Source organism: Sipha flava, unplaced genomic scaffold (assembly GCF_003268045.1).
Source record: "Sipha flava isolate LNK unplaced genomic scaffold, YSA_version1 18094_pilon_pilon, whole genome shotgun sequence".
In the NCBI taxonomy this organism is placed as follows: Eukaryota; Metazoa; Arthropoda; class Insecta; order Hemiptera; family Aphididae; genus Sipha; species Sipha flava.
Window position 1 is genome coordinate 1 of NW_020272185.1, and position 22,976 is coordinate 22,976.

Genomic DNA, 22,976 nt, shown 5'->3' on the forward strand with positions numbered 1-22,976 from the left:
AATTTTATAATTCTATCACCCCTTTGATTTCTTGTTCCAAGTCCAAAATTTCCTGTTACTTCTTGTACTGATCTCTCGCCCACAACGGCATTCCAATCCTCAATAATGATTAAATTGTCTTTTTCTTTTACCATTTCTATTACATCTGATATTGGCTCGTACAATTCCTCGATTTCTTCGTGTTTGTTACTAGATGTTGGCATGTAAATCTGTATTATAAATGTTTCCGTTTGTTTAATTTCTATTTTAATACCTATTATTCTTTGGTTAAAGTGTATAATACTCTTGATCTTGTGACCAGGGTCTTTATTTACTACTATCCCCAATCCTGTAATTTTGTCCTCGTCGCCAATAAATATTACTCTACAGTCTCCAGACCAAACAACCCATAGACCTGTCCATTTAACTTCGCTAATACCTAGAATATCAATTTTATAACGTTCCATTTCTAACTTCAAGTTTTCTAGTTTACCACATACACCTAATGATCTGACATTCCACGTCGCATATTATTAAGGTTAATTAGAAGCTGACGGCGAAAATAAAAGAATGGATGAAGGAAGGAATTACAAGTTCATGAGATTATACTAGATTTATTATTTATTTATATTATAATACATGAAAGTATTGGTGTTTTTAAAACTGTATCGTATCATTATACATTTTCAGAAGTATTATAACGGATAGTGTATAATATTTTACTTAAGAATCATAAATTTATCCATCAATAACTATCATTATTTATGAATTTTCGGGAAATTTCCATTTTTACAATTGTAATGATCTACATTCGTCGTATTTTCTTGACTAGCTTCCGCTACAATATTTAACAGTGGAAAATTTGGTGAAGTAGCAGCCCCCACAGTACAATCACATTTTCCCTCATAGTCATCATCTTCAAGGTCTAAAACCAATACTCCAAGCAAATTCATATTAATTCGTATTCTGGCCTGTTAACAAAAATGTCAAAACACTTGATGTAATCAACCAGTTCTAAGAATAATAATGTTTGATATTTTCTACAATAATATAAATAAGTGCTATGTAAAAAATATAATTTAAAATATTATAATCTTTATGTTATTTAAATGAACATAAAAAAAACCAGAAGATTCAGATGAAAAAATCATTGATGTCATAGTTAAGGTTTTTCTGAATACTTGTAGTTCACTGAATCGAGATGAATCACTGAATTGATTCACTTTATTTAATTGAATCAAGAAAATCAATTCACTCAACTGATTTATATTTCCCATCTCTAATTAGTGGGGCTAGGATTTTGTAGCATTTACATTTTCTTTCATAGTACTCCAGGACATAGCTAATCAAAAACAAAATTCGATTCATTCATCACAGAGTTCAAATATGCAATATTGTTTTTGCTTTTTTTGCTTTTTCTTGTGACATTCGTAAATAAATGCTTTATTGGTACTTTTTTGTCAGTTTATTAGCTTTTTAATTGGTTTTTGTTAATTGTACTCATATTTAATATTTACGTACATATTTATCTAATTTATTATTTTTTCATTTATTTTAATTGTATAATCATTTATATTTTGTGAATTTATAGTGAAATATTATCGCCTTATTGGAAAATATTTCTGAAAATCGATTCTTAGATTTTGTGATTACTGATTATCGAGTGGGGAGTAGTGGTTACGTAATAAAACGTCTGTAATATCGTCGTAATATTATGTCTGGACTTCAGACGCAATGAGAACGATATTTATTGACTTGTTTACTATGTCTAAATTTAAAATAATATTATTTAGCATTTCTTAATTATAGGAATTTCTATGGGGGTTTATATTCGAGTGCTAGCGTACGGAGTATTGTCGCGACTCACGGAACCACGATATCAGTAATCGAAAATACGTTATGCCGACAAGTCGTTAATCGTTTTTTCCTGTAATCGCGGATGGTGTTATAGTGTTATACCTACCTTTTTTGTGTTCGAATTGATTTAAAACTTAAAATGCCTAAACCTACACAATTGTTGGCTTGTCGTTTACGTGCATATGTGCGCGAATTCGGTGACAATATTTTTACCACTGATGGGACAATACTTTACTGAAAAATCTGTGACATAAAAGTGTCAGGTGAAAAAATATTTAATGTTTCTCAACATGTTACACGTGATAAACATATGATGGGTATAGAAAAAAGAACTCAACAAAAAATATCTACTACTCAGACTTTATTGAACGGCCCATCGACAGCATAAACATTTAACTACGATCTATGCAAGGCCATATTATGTTCAAATATACCACTTTAAAAACTATCTCAACCGTCATTTCGAAAATTTCTTGAGAAATATACAAACCAAGTCATACCAGATCAATCAACATTGCGTAAGAAGTATGTTACAGAATGCTACACAGAAACAATGAATAATATAAGAGCATATGCATCTGAAAAGAAAATATGGGTATCGATCGACGAGACGACAGATGTAGCTGGTCGTTATGTAGCAAACGTAATAATAGGCACCTAAGAAATAAATAGCCCATGTTAAATATTTCTTTTGAATTCGGAAGTGTTAGATAAAGCTAACAACGCGACGATAAGTCGATTATTTGGTAAGTCGCTTTTAATTTTATGGCCTGAAAGGATTAGGCATGAGAATATTTTGTTATTTTTATCGGATGCCGCACCATATATGGTAAAGGCTGGTAAAACTATTAAATAATTTAATCCTAAAATGGAACACATTACTTGTGTAGCTCATGCATTGCATCGAGTATGCGAGGAAATTAGATTACAGTTTCCAAAAGTTGACAAGCTGATTTCAAATATGAAAAAAAAATTTTTAAAAGCTCCTTCTCGAGTACAAATTTTTCGAAGTATTGCACCAAATATTCCTTTACCTCCAGAGTCCATACTCACAAGGTGGGGAACGTGGATCAATGCTGCGATTTATTATTGTGAACATTTTTCTTTAATTTAAACGTGTCATTATTGAATTGGACGAAGATGATGCTATTTCAATAAAAAATGTTTATGATTTGATAAAAGAACCTAATCTGGAATGTAATTTGACATACATAAAATCAAATTTTAGTGCATCAACAAGTGCTATTTTGCGTCTTGAAAAAACCAGTTGTCCTCTATCCGAGTCAATTAAAATTTTATTGGATGTCCAAAATACAACTGATAAAGCACAAAACAAAATTGATAAGGCTGTACAGTTAAAGTTGAAGACAGTTTTAGGAAAAAAATACTGGATTTAAGTCCATATGTACAGTCTCAAAAATTTTGAAAGGCGAAGAAATGTCAAAATTGGAACTGCCAGAAGATTTAAATCTCGATGATATGACATATTTGAGATTTGCTCCGATAACATCCGTGGACGTGGAGAGATCATTTTCTTCATACAAAACTTTGCTCACTGATTATCGCAGATCTTTTATATTTGAAAATTTGAAAGAGTCCCTAATAGTACAATTCAACAATAGAAATGTAATTGAATAGTATGTATCTATTAACATTAAATAATATTTAAAATTTGAAGTTTTTTATAATAATTTTTTAATTCATTTTTGTTTTAGAATGAAGGTGTTGAATTGTTTTCAAAATATTACTAAATATCAAAGAAATTTAAAATATCTTATAGTTTTTTTAATATTTATATAATTAACAGGTACCTAAAATATAATAAAACAGTTTTTAATTTATTTTTTCAATATTAATAAATTTTACTTAATTGTTCTAAGAATTAATTGTTGTGAACATATAAAAATGTGTTTAATTAATTATTTTTTGATATTAAAAATATTTTTCAGATAAACTTAAAAATGTTTAAATCTTTTTTAGTTGCATTTTTCTGGTCAAATGCTTTTTTTTTGTAACATTATTGGCATTTTTTAATTCCTTTATTGTAGGTTTTTAGTACTTCATTTTCCTTGCCCTACTAATTAGCATTTAATAAACAACAAATAACAAATGGTTTATTAAATATATAAACTTACTTTCTCAAACATGTTCTTTATTGTTTCAATACAATATCTCCGATCTTTATCCAAATGAACAGAACATAGCTGTAAGTAAAAAAATCTAATGAAATATAAAAGATTTTATTATTTCATTGAATCCAGAAACATTTTAATTTTAGATTCTGATTGTAATAATAAATGTATTGGTTTTGCTTTCCACGAAATTTAAAAAAAAAAAAAAAAAAATGAATAACTGGATGGTTAAAAAACTATTTATAGGCTTTAAATGTTGATGGATTTGGATATTTCAATTAATAAAAACATTTAAGCTAATTAGTCATAAACATTTCGCAGTTTCAGAATATTTTAATGTATTTGGCATTGTTTACAAGAAGATGGAATTTCCGTTCTTGTTAATTCTTAGATGCCATTGATTTATTTGCGAAATTAAGGGAATTAAAATTCCAATCTACCTTAAAGTGATATGTGGTTCTTCTACTATACCAATATTACATAATTAGTAATATAAACTGTCAATCTGAGTTCATACTCTCAGAAATGTATTTTCGAGAGAAATGGTGTAATAGTTTCTAGTTGAAAACATTATAGCATTCACCCGTATTTCCTTTTATTTTTTCTTCGTCCAACCTATGAGCCTCTACATTTTAATTTTGTTATTTTCTTAATTAATAAAATATTCTACAGAATTTTGTTTTTAACAATTTTAATTGATTGTTTTAATATTTATTTATAAAAATAAATTTAAATTATTGAAATAATTCATGATTTATGTAATTATTAGGCGATAATTTTAAAATTCATAACCCTTTATTATGATTATAAGAACTATATAGCATTTGACCTTCTAATTTAATCATTTTATTTAGATTCTATATTAAAAATGTTTATAATCTATCACTGAATTTACTTAGAATATATATTTGTAAATTAAATACTCACACGGGAATAACCGAAATCAGCAGGGCGAAGTCCATAAAAAGTATCTAGAATACTGAGTACTTTAAGACGTATTTCATATATTAATTTACTTGTTTCCAATCCTCCTTCTTTTAAGTCCTCGATTTCTATTACCTAAAACGCATAAGAAAAATATGCTGATTAGCAATAATCAATAAAATTATTTGTACATTTTTTTTTTTTTAAAAAAATTGCAATGTAATCAAAAATTACCAAACAACTTTTAAACTAAAAGTGTTTTGAGTATAATTTCAGAATAACATTTTAATTAATTAAGGTGTTTATTCAACCAGATATAAAGATAATTAAAGATACATAAAATAGTAAGGATGATTTAAACATGTGATGAGATAAGTGGAAATAAAAGCAGCAAGAGTTGTAATGACAATGAAGACCATAAAAGAGATGGTTGGATACGATTGAGATTGATTTGAGTGTTGTTGGTCTATGCTTAGTTGGTGTAGAAAATTATGACGTGTGAGGGTTTAGAACATTGGTGTTCAGCCTCAAATAATTGAGATAAAGACGAAGGAGAAAAAGCAGAATGTAAAATATGTTCACGTAATTCCTTGTCAGTTTTTAAATCAGTGATAAATTTTCATTTATAATATGAGTTTATCACTTTTATTGATGTGTAATACCCATTTATGGTAATATTTGAATTAATTTTCCGCCCCTTAAGAACATGGGACCAATATAATTCGTTATTTAATTTTGTATTTCCCTACTATATCATTTGGCAGCCACACAATGTTCATATCTTTTTGATGGTCCTTGTATATACAATCATGAGGTGCCGTATCTTTAAGTAAGTAGAAGTCAACATGATTATTTAGATATGTGAGATTATAACCTGAAAAAAGAAACATTTATAATTGAGTTGTAATTTAATAATATTTGTAAAAAAAATTGCTGTTTTATGTACTGAAATGTTACCCATATCCATTAGATCATGATACATGTTTTATACATCTTTAAAATTACAGCTGTTCTAAGCAAAGCCATTACATAAACAAATTTGATAGAACAACAATTTGCTATTTAATATGAACGTAAATAAACAAACAATATAAATATATATTTAGAAATAAAAACATAAGTAAATAAATAAATAAGAACTTAGCCTGGAGTATAATTATATTTGCAACATAAAAAATGTATAATATAGTGTAATATAATACAGACTTAAAATTATTGAATTCCTTTATACCATTTACATTAATTCAGTTTTAGAAGTGTTAGAAATAATGTTTTCTATATTTATTTTTTAGTATTAGCGAATAGTTTAATTTCGTGACACGTTTCTCTAAAATTATTATTATAAACTATTGGCAACCACTGAAAAATAGATATAGGAACACTGGTTTTTGAAATCATAATTTCTATCCAATATCAATCATTGTCCAATATCAATTACACATATCTTACTAACATCATCGTCCCATAAATCAGCCGACGTGTAGTTTTCTTCTATTATAAAAATGTTTATTTCCACAATCATAGATATAACACGAGTGAGATTTTTCATTTTAAACGTGTATAGTAGTGTAATATTTGAACTTCCGAAAATAAAATGTGATCTAATAACACCTACAATTATATTTTGTACATTTTTATTTGTAATGTTCTTGAAATAATATTTTTTTAACAGAGATAAAATATTTTAATCGTAATAAACAGATAATTCAAAACTATCTCATAGTTAATAATAAGAACGTTAATATCTGTTATAGATCAAAAGAAATAAAGAAATAAAGGAGATGTCCAAATTGACTCCCATAACAAGTTACCATAAAATGACGAAGAATGCAATGGTTTGGGCACACAATGGGAGGAGAGGAAACGAATGAAATTTGAGCAGCTGTTGAATACAAGCCAATAGGCAAAAGGCCCTGGGGCAAACCCAAGAAACGATTGATGGATTAGGTGCAACATGAATTAGGGAGGTTAGAAGTAACATATTAGGAGGAACAAGTACAGGATCGTGATTATTTGAGATCAGTGACGATGACAAACAAGACTCTTACAGAATTGTTAGTGCACATAAGATGAAGATAGATCAAAAACCTTGTTACGTAAGTGTATAAATTAAAAATATTAATCAAGAAATTAATCTATTGATTATTTTGTGGCGTCGTGTGTAGGCAACCTAATGTACAGCCTAATTGACTCCGAGGTTATGGTGGGCGGCTGTGTTGCTATAGCGACGGTGGCAACGACGTCGAAGAAATGGAATACGTCCTTAGTCTAGACAAGGGAAATAGGAATAAGACGCCAGTTATAAGGGGGGTATCCTCTACTGGTCGATTCGATTTGGTGCAATGACCAGTAGAGTTCACATAAATCGGACAAATACCTTAAACCTAAACACTTGACGCGGCACACAGGTGATGGTGTGTGTGTGTGAACGGTCGCGGTGCGGTGGGCAAAAGTTGAATATTTTGACGCGGTCCCGCTGTGGTGCAGATACAACAGGTACACCACTATCGCGGAGCCGCGTCCGCTTTCTACCCAGCCTCAACCCGGGCAACGACAACACCGTTTCCGATATTACCCACCTACCACCAAGTCCTTGTACGTTTTCTTGCGCTTTGTTAGCACCGTCGCCAAGCCACCTATTTTATATAGACTTTTAATTTGTTTTGTGGTTGTTCTTTCGTTACACAATATATATATCACATTGTTCATCAGATTGTGTTCATTCGATTTTATTTCTAAGCTCACCACAACACCACCACTCAAACTTGATCGGCCACCTCACCGAGGGAAGAAAATCCATACCGACTCCAGGCCGCGTCAATTTAAAAAAAAAAAAAAAACAACTTCGGCTTGTGGTGACACAAAATGTATATTTATGTAGACACACAGTTTAAGTTGAAGAGAAGAAAATAATAATAATAATAATAATAATCACAATAAGGTACACCGTAAAAAATGTCACAATAAAAGAAAGTAATTATGTGAGTCGAGGACGTGTGAGTTGTGTCTCGGTACACGATCTCGGAAAAACAGCCTGGCTACGTGGTGGTACCTGTCGGACGTCGTAGCGACCGCTCGCGTCTCCTGTCCGGTGATTGATGGGAGGACGGAGTGTCGTTGCTACGTTAAGTGCCGCGGAGTGGTGGTTGATGAGAGAGATAAGGACACGGTCGGCGACTGCCATTTCGGTAACGGCTGCCGCACGGGTCCGCGTCACACTCAATTCACAATGTAAATATATGGTCGACGATGATAAAGATGGAAAATACAATTATAGTAATTGGTAACTGGACGACCTGGACGGCCTCTCACACGCCACACCGGACGTTGGCGGTCTTACGTTTTGACGGTGGACGATATGGTGACCCAAACGTCTAGTGATCAGTGGCACAGCAGTTACACTAAAATTTATTGAATAGAACTCACGACAATCTGTAGAGGGTGGACACGCAGACAATAATAATTCATAACGACGAAGATGAAAATGAGATCTTTTTTTTATTGATGTTTTGTATTGGTGAAAAACAATTTATTATTATTATTCACAATTAGAGATATACTTTACGCCACATCGGCGACAATAATAATAATATAATAATAATAATTTAAAGAACAAAATGTTCAAATTGTGTTTCAATAGCAACAACCAACAAAAAAAAACGGACGACGACGACAAAATAATAATAATGTTAGACCGTGGTGCAACAATCGCGACCGACGAACGAACAACGACAAAGACAAAGAAGAGAGCAAAAAAGGGCGTTGGCCGCTGTACAAAAATAAATAGGAAAAAGACAGATTACAATTTTCAAACTAACATACGAATAATAATAATAATAAGAATATAAACCGGTAATTAAAATTAACATATACAGTTGGGGAGCCGGAAGAGGGAAACAGATAAGGAGAATGAGTCGCCACCGAGCTAATTAGAATAATAATAATATCGCGCATATTGGAGCGAACAGACCTGGAAATTAAGTATTAAACACTTATCTTTTGTGATGGGATATATAACATATTCAGTAATAATGATATTTTAGTGGTTCAAATTGTAGTAGAAAAGGTATAATCTTGAAAAAAAATAAAGTATAAATAAATAGTTGAAAATTGATTATTATTGACGTTAAAATTCTATTAAGATCATTGAATGAAATCATTGATTTCATTTTATTTTCCTAAATTGCTATTATTTCGCATAAACAATGTATTGTTATTGACGTCTCCACAACTGTTTTGTACGTGTTATAATTAATGCGTTGTTTTAAATTATCCCTATACTTTATTAAAATAATTAAATCAATATAAACTTATGTTTAACAGAATTAGACGGATTTAAGTAACAGAGGCTCTTCCCGATGCTCACACATGACAAAAACACACTGATTCTTATACAGACAGCAAGACACGGTAGAGGCAGGCTCAAAACTGTCCACTTAGCGAATTCTTTTAGACCGTGTGACCGTGTGTCCCTGCCCGTTCACATTAACAAAATGCTTACTTACCAACTAATGCAGACGGAGGTTCATAACAGTATAAAAATCATATTATATACGTATGGTAGAATTAGGAGTACTCTTACATTTTTTTTTTACGAGAATTATGAAAATTTTACACCATCACCTGTCTAATATGGAAATAACGAGATTTAAAGCATCTTATTCGAAGTTTGTCGGGACAACGGGATGTGAATCAGGGCCAGATTAAAGGGTAGGCAAAATTAGGCAAAATAAGAAATCGCTTACGGCCTAAAAAAAATTCCGCCCATAATTTTTGAAATCAAATTTATATATATTAAAGATAAAATTTAAAAATTTTTTTTCTCATGAGTAGTTACGAATTTATGATTTTATATCATAAATAATTAAATATTATGGTTATCAAATTTGTTATAAACTTGTAACTGTGATTTGTATCAATTATTTCGTTATTCCTACTAATGTTCATCATATTAATTTACCTTTATGATGTGAATAGTACTCAGAAGTTTATTAGTTTAATACTATCGCGACTTGGGGTTTTCCTAAAATTTCTATCAAATATTTTGATACGGCAAATACGAGCCTACAGATCATTATTATTATAATCGTATAACTAATAACCATTTAGGTAAAGATCACAGTGAAGTGACACGCCACACTCACAAGAACAACTTAGATAGTTTTATACTCGTAAATTACTACATTCGTTAATATTTGTAAAGTTGACGCGGACCCGTGCGGCAGCCGTTACCGAAACGGCAGTCGCTGATCGTGTACGTTATTGTCATTATTATTATTATTTCCTTTTTTTTTCTTAATTTTGTGTACAAATATATATATATATATAGTGTTACCACAAATCCGAAGTTGTTTTTTTGTTATATTCAACTTTTGCTCACCGCACCGCGATCGTGCATACACACCGTCACCTGTGTGCCGCGTCAAAGTGTAAGCGTATTTCTAATTTCCATAAACAGAATACAAATACTCCACAAATTTATTACATTTACACTTACACAGACACAGGTATGCTTAATTTAATACATTTAATATTAATTACTTAAATTATAGACAATATTAGAAGGAGAAAATTGTATATTATATAGGTATCATATTATAAATTTATCATATTAGAATGCAATACTATTGTATAGTTTTTTTTATATAGAAAATATAATGTCGAAATCTAAAGGAGGATGGGAGAAATTAAAAGATGCTCAAATAAAAAAGAAAAAAGAAACGGAAGTTTTAAAAAAAGTTATTCCTCTTACTTCATATTTCAAACCTCAAATTACTTTAGAATCGGATAATTTAAATACTACTGCTTCTACTTCTAGTATTGATGATGGTGAAACAATTAATATTTTTGAAAAAATTGAAAATTGTGCAAATAATGATATAGTGATTTTTTCGAATGATCCTGGTACTTGAGATGTTAATTCAAAAGAATTCGTATCATACTTTATAGAAAAAGGCCCATTTGAATATCAAAATTTAAATGCAGATTTTTCTTTATCAGCAAAGCATTATGAAAAAGAAAAAACAAATAGATACTTAAAAAAATCAAATTTTTATTATATGAAACCAAACGGGGGAAAATGTAATAGAGAATTGCTACTCTATTCGCCATTAAAAAAAAATGGTATACTGTTTTTACTGTCTTTTGTTTTCAATATCCGATGTTATGTGTGACGGATATGATTGAAAAAATATTAATAAAATTATAGATATCCATGTAAAGAAAAATGAACATATTTTGGCGATTATTACATATATTAAAAGGACTCGTAATACTAATAAAATTAATATTGAACTGGAAAACAAATAATTGAAACGCGTGACTATTGGAAAAATGTACTCAAACAATTAATAGAAACAATTATTTTTTTGTCCGAACGTGGTTTACCGTTATGGGGTTCAGACGATAAAATTGGATCAAAAAATAATGGAAATTATTTAGGAATACTTGAGTAATTATCAAAATTCGATCCTTTTTTTATCACAGCATATTAACTTATATGCAAATAAAGGTAAAGGTCACCATTCAAATTTGTTTAAAATTATTAGAAATTAATTTAATCCACTTATTGCTAAGAAAACACGTTTAGTGATTGTTAACGAAATTAAAAAAGTTGGTTATTATTCAATTAGTGTTGATTCCACTCCGGACATTTCGCACATAGATCAATTAACAATTATTATACGATATGTTACATGTAATGGACCAGTTGAGCGTTTTTTAACTTTTATTAATATTGAAAATCATACAGGTGAATATTTAGCATCGATTTTACTTGAATTTATGGTTGACATTGAAATTGATATCAATTTATGTCGTGGTAAAAGTTATGATAATACAAGTAATATGAGCAGACCTTGTTCAGGAATGCAAGCCATTATAAAAGCTAAAAATCCATTTGCAGACTATACCATGTAAAGCGCATCCACTGAACCTTGTTGGTCAGTCGACACTAGATTGTTGCGTAAAAACTGTTTGTTTTTTCGGGTTTGTTCAGGAACTTAATAATTTTTTTTTGTCCGCATCGACAAGTAGATGGTCAATTTTAAAAAAATCATTAGATAGTAAATTCCCAGTTCCTAAGTCAATAGCCAAAACTAGATGGAGTGCAAATGCAGAATTCATTAATGCTTTGTCAATAGGTTACAAAGATATTTATACAGCTCTGGAATATATAAAAAATGATGAATCTCAAAAACAAACTACACGACAATAGTCACATAATTTGATAAGAATAATGAGTAAATTAGAAACTGGTATTATTTGTGAATTATGAAATGATATATTAGGACCATTTAACATTTGCAGTAAAATTTTACAAAGTTTTAACATTGATTTGTGTACTGCAATTAATTTGATGAAAAATTTGAAAAGTGTTCTTGACCAGATCTGAGAAAAATATGATAACTATAAATTTAAAGGTATGGAAATAACTGTGAATAAATAATATAAATCATCTGAAAATCGTAAACGTAAAAAAAAGTGTGATAATGAAACTGCATATGTGTTTACAGATAAAGAATTATTTAAAGTTCAAACCTTTTATGTTATTATTGATAAATTAAATAGCCCTTTGCAGTATAGAATTGATGCATATAAAAAAGTTGAAAACAATTTTAGGCTGCTATCAAACATTTCGATTTAAACGAAATATGAGCATATTGAAGAAGGAATGAATAACTTATGCAAAAAATACCCTATAGATTATCCACACAGTTTTAAAGATGAGTTCAAACAATTTATTACGTTTAAATCATTATCTCTGCCCATATATAATACTTATAATAATTTTATTGATAAATTTATAAATTTATATAAAATGATTTTAAACTTAAAGGTTTTGGAATGCTTTCCAAATGTAGAAAAAACTTTATAGTTACATCTTACACTCATGTGCACCAATTGTAGTGGAGAAAGATCGTTTTCAAGATTAAAATTAATAAAAAATGCATTAAGATCTAATTTAACACAAGAACATCTAAACGATTTGTCCATTTTGTCTATAGAAAGTGAAATTGTTTAAACTATAAATTACGGGACAATTATTGAAGATTTTTCATTTCAAAAAGCAAGAAAGATGCACATAATATTAAATAAACAAAATTATAATAATCATGATATTTAGTATATATATATAGTAATTAATAATAAAATAATGTAATAATAAAGAAAATTAATATAAGAATTCAAAATTTTGATAAATTAATGAGCCTTAACGGCCGGGAGGATTAAAAATTATTAAGCTACCGCCTTTAGTGAAAATAATAATAATAATAATCATAATAAAAAAAAACAGACAATTGTTTTTGGTTATAGACATATTAAAGTTTATAAATAAAATGATTGACCACTTGGTCCAGTATAATCACAATAATTAAATAAATATATCATTCAATAGGGGCCAATACGCGTAACAGTTATACAATAATAAAACAGATGCCAATAGGCGCAATAATTATACAAATACCAATATATGACCCGTCAGTCCAATATAATTATAAAGTTGGTGCACCACATACCTTTTGAGGTTATGACGTCTTGAGGTGCCGGGATCCGTTTAATAATCGTATTAACACAATAAAAAGTACAGGTTTGATCCCTCACATACTCAAGAGCGCCGCTAACCACAACACGATGTTTAATTCACAATACAATGGCTGCTGCAGCGTACACACTACTCGAAAAAACACGAAACTCACAATATTTTGCTGGCAATCAATAACCACCTTAGACTAGGAGGAAACTATTAAATGATAGGCAATAATTGCGCGAACGATTTTTAACAAGAAAGAAGAACTCACGTAAGACGAACAACACAAGTTAATACGTGATTTGATAGCTGCAGCAGGAAAAAAAAACGGGTAGATGTAGTTTACACAAGAACAGAAAGAGAAGAAGGAATATCGGCCGATGAACGTTACCACGAAAGCACAAGCCACCGGTCGCCACATGAAGAATAAAATGCCTTCTTTCCATGACACTAAAATTGAAAACAAAGGAACTAAAAAAAACATGTGGCACGGATAACATGACTTTCAACTTTTTTGAAACATAACCGACAAATAATAAAAACGTGGAACAACGAACATTTATGCGTGACGATAACAATGCGCTTACGTACTCGGCCATTTGCAAACGGAGGCTATCACCGCCGCTAACGATGGCTGTTGCTGTCGTTGAGCGCACGGCATACGCGCGATAAGATTCGATACGAGAACAAATATACACACAAGCATTAAAAAAAGGACATATTAGCATAAACAACCGTTTTAAACGGGACGTCTGGTCACCCTATACTAACATATTTGAATATGATAATTTAGATCATTGATATGGTATAGATGTGATGATGTCAAGACCATATAGATTAAAATTGAAAGCAAAAAGTCTGTGTTAATTTTATGTATTAATAATTGTCATAATACAGACGAATGATGAAGAACTAAACAAGTTTAGATTTTACATACATTTATATTTATAAAAATATGATTATTAATTTTGGAAGTGATCGAAAAGTATTTCACATATATTTAGCGGAAATTGATCTTTTATTAAAAACAAGAAACAAGACTGAATTACAAATATGTAGAGTAAAATATAGAAAACATATACAATTAAAACATACAAACATATACATTTTATTCTTCCAATTCGTCAAAAAAAAATTCAGGAAGTCCCTAAAAGTTAATTTTTTGAAACAAAATACTGGAAGTTCGAAATCCTGATAAAAATTATATAAATTGGTTATTTAACTTGAGCCCAAATATATAACCATAGTTCTCAATTTATTGTAATGTAATAAGCTTACTGTTAAAACTGATATTTGCTTTTGCAGGCAGAACAATACCAAACATCATAGTAGGTAACGCACATTTAAATTCCTGGAGCGATTTTACCAAAAGGTTCGTAAAATTTCCATCTGGAACTTTCTCTGTTTTCTAAAATTGCAAACATGTGAAAATTAATTAATTTATCGAATATAATCATTTAAAAATAAAGCTACAAGAGTTATTCGAGCCAAAATAACATTAAACAAAAATTTTTTACTGTTTGGTATGAGACAATCAAACTTTATCGAAATTATACATTGATCTATTAAATTACGAACAGTTGAATTGATTATATGAATCGTATTTTTTAGCTAAAAATACATTTATCTAAAGGTACGGTTTCCAAGCTGCGACTAGCGGCAACGACTGATCGTTGAGCATATATTGGTTTCCTACTTTAAGACTTAATGCTGCGGCAGGCATTTATTTTCAATTTAGTTTTGTTTTTTCGATATTTTATTGTGCAAACGCTGATTTTTTTTTATTTTTTTGATCTACCGTTTCTGATCGCTAAAAATGAAACAAGTCATTACAAATAATAATAAAAGTAGTTATATGTTTATTAAAAGTGGAGAAAGAAGTAGAAATAATGTATACTTCAATTATATATAGAACTCATTCCACTTACAGCTCATCGTCAGTTGAAGCGAATAAAGTTTTCGATATTATTCTATTGAATAAGCTCGTTTATAAAAATATATAATAGTTTCATTTGGAATAAAATCGCAACGCCACGAAAATAAAACACTGCTTCCAGAGCACTACGATCATCAAACACAACGACTAATGTTGACAAGCACTCGTCGATCGGACGTAGGAAACCACGTCAAGTCTTATATTCTTATTAAAAACTCTAAAATAGAGTTATAGAACAGTAAATCACGCGGTCGTTACTGCTTAGTCCCAGCGTAGAAAACCTACCTTAAGTGACAAGGAATCATTCTGTCTACAAATTGGCACATAATGTTGACGTAACATTATGTTACTTATCAGTTGTCAGATTATCTGTTCATATGCTAAGCGATTATATGCTGAATTACTAATTTTAATTTTCTATAGTATTTTACAAACATTTAATACTGTCATATATAAATATATATTTATTAATTTTTAACAGTAGATATTCGTGCAAATGTTACGTGATGCATACTGAAATTTATACTTTTGAATTTTTTCATATTAAAAGGCATAAAATAGAAAATTTACTACTGTTAAGAGAGTACCATTCTATTTTATTTATAATACGTTTTGGAAAGATACACGGGTCAATAATATTGAATTAGTTGTAATTTGTTATAATTTTATAATATATGATATCTATTAATATATATGATCTTAATATTTATTTCTATAATGCTCTGCTGCAAAATGATGTATTTTATTTAAATATTGTGTATCAACTATACTTTATTAAAATATACAAAAGTATCATATACGTACATTATATGTGTTTTCCAAGGCAACTGCATCAACTTTTAAGCTTTGAATATGGTTAGCGATAGCGTTTGAATCATTTGTTAAATAATACACCCAATCGTCAAGAAAAAGAAAATCATAAATTAACATTATTGGTATATTTACATTCGCTTTTCTTATAGCAGCTATATTTTCACATGTATTATCTATAATTAAAAATATTATTACTATTATTAACTAAACATTTTAAATATATAATGATTCCTTAAAAATAATATAATTTTTATTAAACATTTTAAATTGAATTCAAAAAGTTTAAACTAGAACTGAAACGTTCACCTTTTTAACATTTTTACTAGTAATTTTGAAATTTTAAATTTTTTTGCCAAATATACTATACTGTTTTTTAACTGATATCGTTTTGTTAATACATTTAAATGCGCATCTTATGCATTTAGTTTTGATACATAAATGAAAAATTGTACCCACTAAAAGAAATAAATATTCTCTTTCCTGTAAATCAGTCTCACTAAAAGACCAAATTTATTCTCATGAATCAATCAACCAAAATAACTTAAGAGTTAATTCTATGTTTAATAATCTAAATTGTACAAAATTAAATTAAATAAATTAAATATTTTAGATATATTGCATTGCAGTTATAAATTAATCCAATAGTCATTAAAAGATGTACAATACTATTTGCTAAAAGATATTAAATTATTTTCACAATGTAGGCAATGTTAGAAATAACCTGCATTGCCTACGGTTACGACTGCTGTTTTGCATCCTGGTGGTAATTGATTTACGGTATTAGCTCCATCTAACAAACCACACATACATTTCATGTCATCAAGGGTAATAGCTGCAACTAATAAATATATAAATGGTTATATTATTACATATACATATTAAATTTTAAAATAAGTAGAATGAAATTTAGACACATTCTGTATATTTGGAGTTTGACTAAAGTAACTAAAATATCGGGTTATAACATTTAATTTGTATAATAATTAAATCTAAATGTTATTTATTATAAATTAAAAAATAGTTATGTTTATAATGGGTTAGGACATTTAATAAACACAATAAAGTATAACAATTTTCCAGCAAAATTGTTATTTAATACTTAAGCAATTCGTATGTCTTGTATAAAACTAGAAAAGTTCTAGTAGGTACAGTGGAACCTCGATAAGTCGAAATTCAAGGGAAATGCAATTTTTTCGACTTATCAAGGTTTTCGACTTACTAAGGTTTTCGAGTTATCAAGGTTTTAGAAAAAAAATTCGATTTAATGAGTTTTAAAAATGTATGTATGTATTAAAGTTTTAATTATTATGTACTTAGTATATATGTATATACTATGTAAAAAAATGTGATTATAAAGATTATTTAAAAAAAAAAATGATTACAAAAAAATATAATAAAACATGTGTTGCAACTTTATAAAAGATAATTTATTATTTTACTTTGATTTAAATTAGATTTACTATTATCAATTGTATTTTCTATTACATTTAAAGCAGAGTACACTTTATCATCCACATTACTCAATTGTTCGGTGAATGTCTTTAGCAATATGAGGGCTGCTGTTGCTTGCTTCATTGAAACACGATGCACAGGCTCAGATGATGCTTCTTCGATGTCATCAACATCTTCAGTGTCACGGACGGAGTCAGTTATAACGTTGTCTGTCAAAATACCAGAAACGGCAACGTCATGGTCGATTTTAACAAAATCGCCAAACGTTTCTTCCACGATTCTATAACGACTTGCTATTATCGCCCATTCTCTGTCATCCGTATCAGTATTTTCGATTATAGGCATCAATGTGTCGTCTTTCTCAAATTCAAGTACAAATCCACACGTTCTAAAGCAGTTCACGATTGTTGACGTTGCTACGTTTCTCCATGTCTTATCAACAATGCGCATAGCTTGAAGAATATCGATTACTGTAGATTTTTCGTCATCCATATCACTTATAATTTTCCTCACTATTTCTTTTCTATAAAGCGTCTTAAACGTTTTAATAATTCCTTGATCCAAAGGTTGCGATTTTGATGTGGTATTTGGTGGTAAAAATTTTACTTTTATGACTTTTATAGCTTGACAATTCGGTATAATATTTTGAGCCGGACAATTGCCTATAAACAATAAAATTTTACGTTTTTGTATTTTCATCTGTTTGTCTATTCCTAATAGCCATTCAGCAAACAATTCACTAGTCATCCATGCTTTCTTATTTGCTGTGTAGTCAACAGGAAAAGATTTGACACCAGCAAAACACCTCGGGTTTTTCGATTTTCCAATTGTTAAAGTTTTCAATTTATCTGTACCAGTCATGTTAACAGCCAATAATAGTGTAAGTCGTTCTTTGCTATGTTTACCACCACTGCATTTCTCATTTTTGAATATTAAAGTATTATCTGGCATACATTTGTAAAAAAGTGCAGTTTCATCTGCATTAAATATATCACATAGTTTTTATCCTTCCAGTAGCTCACTCAAATTTATTTTCCATTCATTTAACACATTATCACTGACACCTGCACTTTCACCACAGACTTTCCGAAAAGAAATATCGTGTCGTTTTTTAAAATTTTTAAGCCACACGTTACTGGCCTTAAATTGTTCGTGGCCTAATGATTTTGCGAAATTTTCTGCTTTTTCCTTTGAAATAGGACCTCCGATACTGACATTGGCATCTCTGCATTGCTTGAACCACTTAACTACACATTCTTCTACGTCTGAAAAATCAGGACCTCTCTTCCTCTTCCGGTCTATTGGAAAGTTTAAATCGATTTCCTTACTATTTTTTATTATGGTTGATAGTGTACTAGCTGGTATTCCAAATTCTTCAGCGATGTCCTTCTTCTTCCTTCCACTTTTCACTGCTTCAAGAACCTTTTTTTTTATCCAATAGTAAGAATTTTTAAATTACGAGGCATTTTTACATTCACTACCGTACACAGACACCGCACACGCGTAATCGATCGATCGCAATTGGCAATACCGATACAAATTAAAAATACTGTTACGTGCCAAGGTTAGTTAATACATACGATAATAAACACAATAAACGCGATTAGATAAAATTATCGGAACGGACAAGCCGATTAGACAAATGTTTATAAAATTATCTGTCATTATCCGTCATATTCGGAGCACAGAATGTTCAAGTTATTTATAGTTATTTTTTCGAGTAATCGAGGTTTTCGCAAGGGGACGGAATTTTTTTCGACTTATCGAGGTTCCACTGTATTTGACATTTGACTGTATATGACAGTAAAGAGTTTAGTACTCTTGTCTTACTTTTTAAAAAAAAAAAATTTGATTAGTTTTTTTTTGTTATTAATTAAGAACTTCCAGTATATTCTATTATAGTTCGACAATTAAAATAATGATAGATAACGTCATAAAATAGTTGAATTGATAATTAATTATAATGGGCATTATGATTTAATAATTATATATGAATATAATGTCAGATAAGAAGTAAACAGAACAGAATACTAGTGTAATTAATAACAACGTAATATTAAAAGTAAATGCCCTAATTAATTGATTATTAATAAAGCGGAAAGAAAAGAATTTATTATGAATGTTAAATCAGATAGGAATTTTGAAAGAGCTAAATTTAAATTTGAGTTTTGCGGATTAATATTCGGTTTTGAACCAGAAGTAGCAGCAGCATATGACGGGATGGATTGAGAGGGATAACTGGAGAGGGACTCGGAGAATAAGATATTTGTTTGTGTGATATTTTTTTTGGAGTTGGAAAATTTGATTTTGTGGCGATTTAAAATAGTTTGGTAGAACTGGCACCCCTTGAAGTTGGCCGTATGATTTTCGGAACAGAGAACGCATTTAACTGGACTGAAGTGATCTTTGGTACAGCTATCTGACTCATGAGCCTTGCCGCATTTGACGCAACGCGATGGATGATGGCAATAGTTTTGCGTGTGACCATAGTCTTGACAATTGAAACATTGCGGCGGACCGTATGTCTTATTGTTCGGTTTTTCAATCACTACTTTCGTGTTTAGTAATGAAGTGATGTAGATATGTTTATTATTAATATTGGGGTCGATGTCGACAAAAAATATTGGGAGGGGACAATTGTTTTTTTTTTACATTATGGACATTCCTCACTAGGTGTTATTCTTCCGACAAAGCGGACGAAATATCGGCACTGAAAGTGGAATGATGGAGGTTTCAGATAACGGTTCTAAGTGGACGCTGACAGCGAGGACGAAAAGTATGGACACTGGCGTTGGTTTCCATCAAATAATTTGACAATAAGTTGAAATTAACGCGACCGTTGGGACGGACGATAAGGTACGAAGGAGTGGACTTACATGTAAGCCCCTTGGGGCCAACGGTCTTAATTAATACATCCTTGAATGCATAAAAGTTATTGATGTTCCTAATGTAGATAGGTGGAGCCGCAGGTTTCTGCCTGGTCAGAAGGGAGAGATGAAGGTACGGTGACTTCGCAGGAAGGTGGAGCCGCATCGAATACAGTGTCATCGTCAGTGTCAATTGAAACGAGAAGAGTGAAACGGTTTGATGAGGTGAAAGTTTTGGTATTTTTCCCCTCGTGAAGAGGAGAATTTGGAGAAGTACTGGAAAATATTATTTTTGATGACGTAGGCGTACATGATGAACTTTTAACGGAACGAATCATAATATGATATTCATTGATATCGAAAATGCAATTTACATAATTAAAATACTGATAACGTAGCGAGCCTAAGAGCGTGTGTTCATGATGATAGTTATCGCCAGACTGTTTGATTAGTTATATTTTCAATAATAAACATAGATTCTTCTCAATAGTTCTAATGAATGTTTTATTTTTACACAGTATTCATATTAAAAAATTATAATATAATTTAATGAACTTTACTTACCGATACAATTTTTAAATAAATGGAATATTGTTAGAAACAAATAAAAAAAAAGACGAATTTGAATATTCATCGTTTTGTAATATAAAATTAACATAATTTTTACAATAATTATTAGTAACTATTATATTTATTTAAGCCAAGGCTTTTATAGCTTTAGATTATTTGTTTTTCTAATGATTTATCTGCTTTATATAAATCTAATACTAAAAATTGCTAGTTCAATTATTTTAATTGTGGTTTTTGTATAAATATTTTTTTTGGTTTACACATCGCGATTGTAACATCTGTTAAAATATGTATATGTTAATCATCATGTACATTTATGATCTACATTATAAGGTTAATATATTTTAAATTTATATATATATAAAAATCTCAATCTAGCAACACTATTAAAAATAAAATACATTTTTTGATAACAATTTATCCAGGTTTGATTAGATTTTTTTTTTTCGGCCATTATCAAAATTATATCTTCGTAGGAATTATGTTGTTCGAATACGTTTAAATCACCTCTTCTGAATATCATTTCGTAGCATTTTAAGAAGGAAGTTTACGTCCAACAATATTAATCAAAAAATGGTCCCAACCCCAGTCTTATTACGGTGTAAGTTATAAATAAATTTTTTTGAAAAATTGGTTATTATTTAAAGAAATATCTCTTTTACGCCTCTTGTATTTCAAATCTTACCAATAGTGTTGAACCAATTCAAAATGGTATCATTACTATAAATTATATATTTACTCAATAATTAAATAATATTATAAAAGTATCAATTATGTTTAAAGGATCATTTATAATAAAAATAATATCATCTGTATGAATGTTGTTACCTAATTCCAATGTCAATAGGTATTTAAAAGAAAAATAATTATAATATAATTTTTAGCCTTTACGATTTAGGTATTATATTAAAATCAAAATTAAATATATTTAGTGTTTTACTTATTGTTCAATTATAAATAAATTAAATAAAATTAAACACTAACTATAGCTAAACATTTCTCAATAATTTTAGTACCTTTTATATTCCTATTTCCTAGTATTTGGACTTTGAAGTTTGGACAAATATTAAAGTCTAATGTTATATTGTAATAATAATATGAAATTGTAATAATAAGTATAAATTAATGATTAAATTTATTTAGAAATACAGACTCAGAATCCTTTTAGATATGCAATATTTTTCATTGAATTAAAATTAACACATCCATGATGCCATGATTGATTAACTACAGTGACCTACTGAATAATGACTAATGAGTTACACTCAAATTAGTTATATTTACTATACAATAAGTGTAAGCAATCTCTCCTTAGCAATTCTTGTATATATACCTCTTATAAACTCATTACTTAAGTCTATACTTATTTGCAAGGTTGGCCATATCATAGTTACATGTAACTCAGCTAATTTTGTAACTTGTAAGAAGTTACTCATTTTTAATTTAACTTGTAACTTGTTAAAAATCATCCTGTAACATAATATTAAAATTTAACGTTAAATTTTTCATGATATATATTTATTACTGTATGGTTCTCATATTATTATAAAAAAAAATGTAAATTAAAAAAAAAATTTGATGCTGTAATCACAGATATATAAACATAATATTAGGTATATTTATATATTTTTGGTCGTAATCGACTGTATTTAATATTTATAACACAGAACAAAATGTTTAACGACAATTTTTTAATGATAAAAATAAATCATTATCAGTTTTAAATAATTATATCACTATAAAAACTATTTGTATAATTTAATTCAAATCTCTGTTTTTCTATTCCTGTTGAAAGGTTATTTTCATTTACTGGATTCATTCATTGTCATATTGCAAGAAATTTACCTGACCACAATTTTGAAACAAAAATTTTTCTTAAAGAAAGTTAATCATATTCATTTTAGAAAAAAATAATA

The 22,976-nt window shown here is 29.3% G+C and overlaps 1 protein-coding gene across 1 annotated transcript; it reads right to left on the reverse strand.

Annotated features, from left to right (window-relative positions):
* Window positions 1–675: 675 nt before the first annotated feature.
* LOC112680772 lies at window positions 676–21,084 on the reverse strand. Its single transcript, XM_025550960.1, has 8 exons — window positions 21,055–21,084; window positions 16,893–17,009; window positions 16,163–16,344; window positions 14,701–14,830; window positions 5,642–5,766; window positions 4,896–5,027; window positions 3,972–4,040; window positions 676–950 (listed from the first exon to the last, which is right to left on the reverse strand). The coding sequence occupies exons 2-8, from the start codon at window positions 16,984–16,986 to the stop codon at window positions 738–740; spliced, it is 945 nt and encodes a 314-aa protein (XP_025406745.1). The 5' UTR covers window positions 16,987–17,009; window positions 21,055–21,084; the 3' UTR covers window positions 676–737.
* Window positions 21,085–22,976: the final 1,892 nt, after the last annotated feature.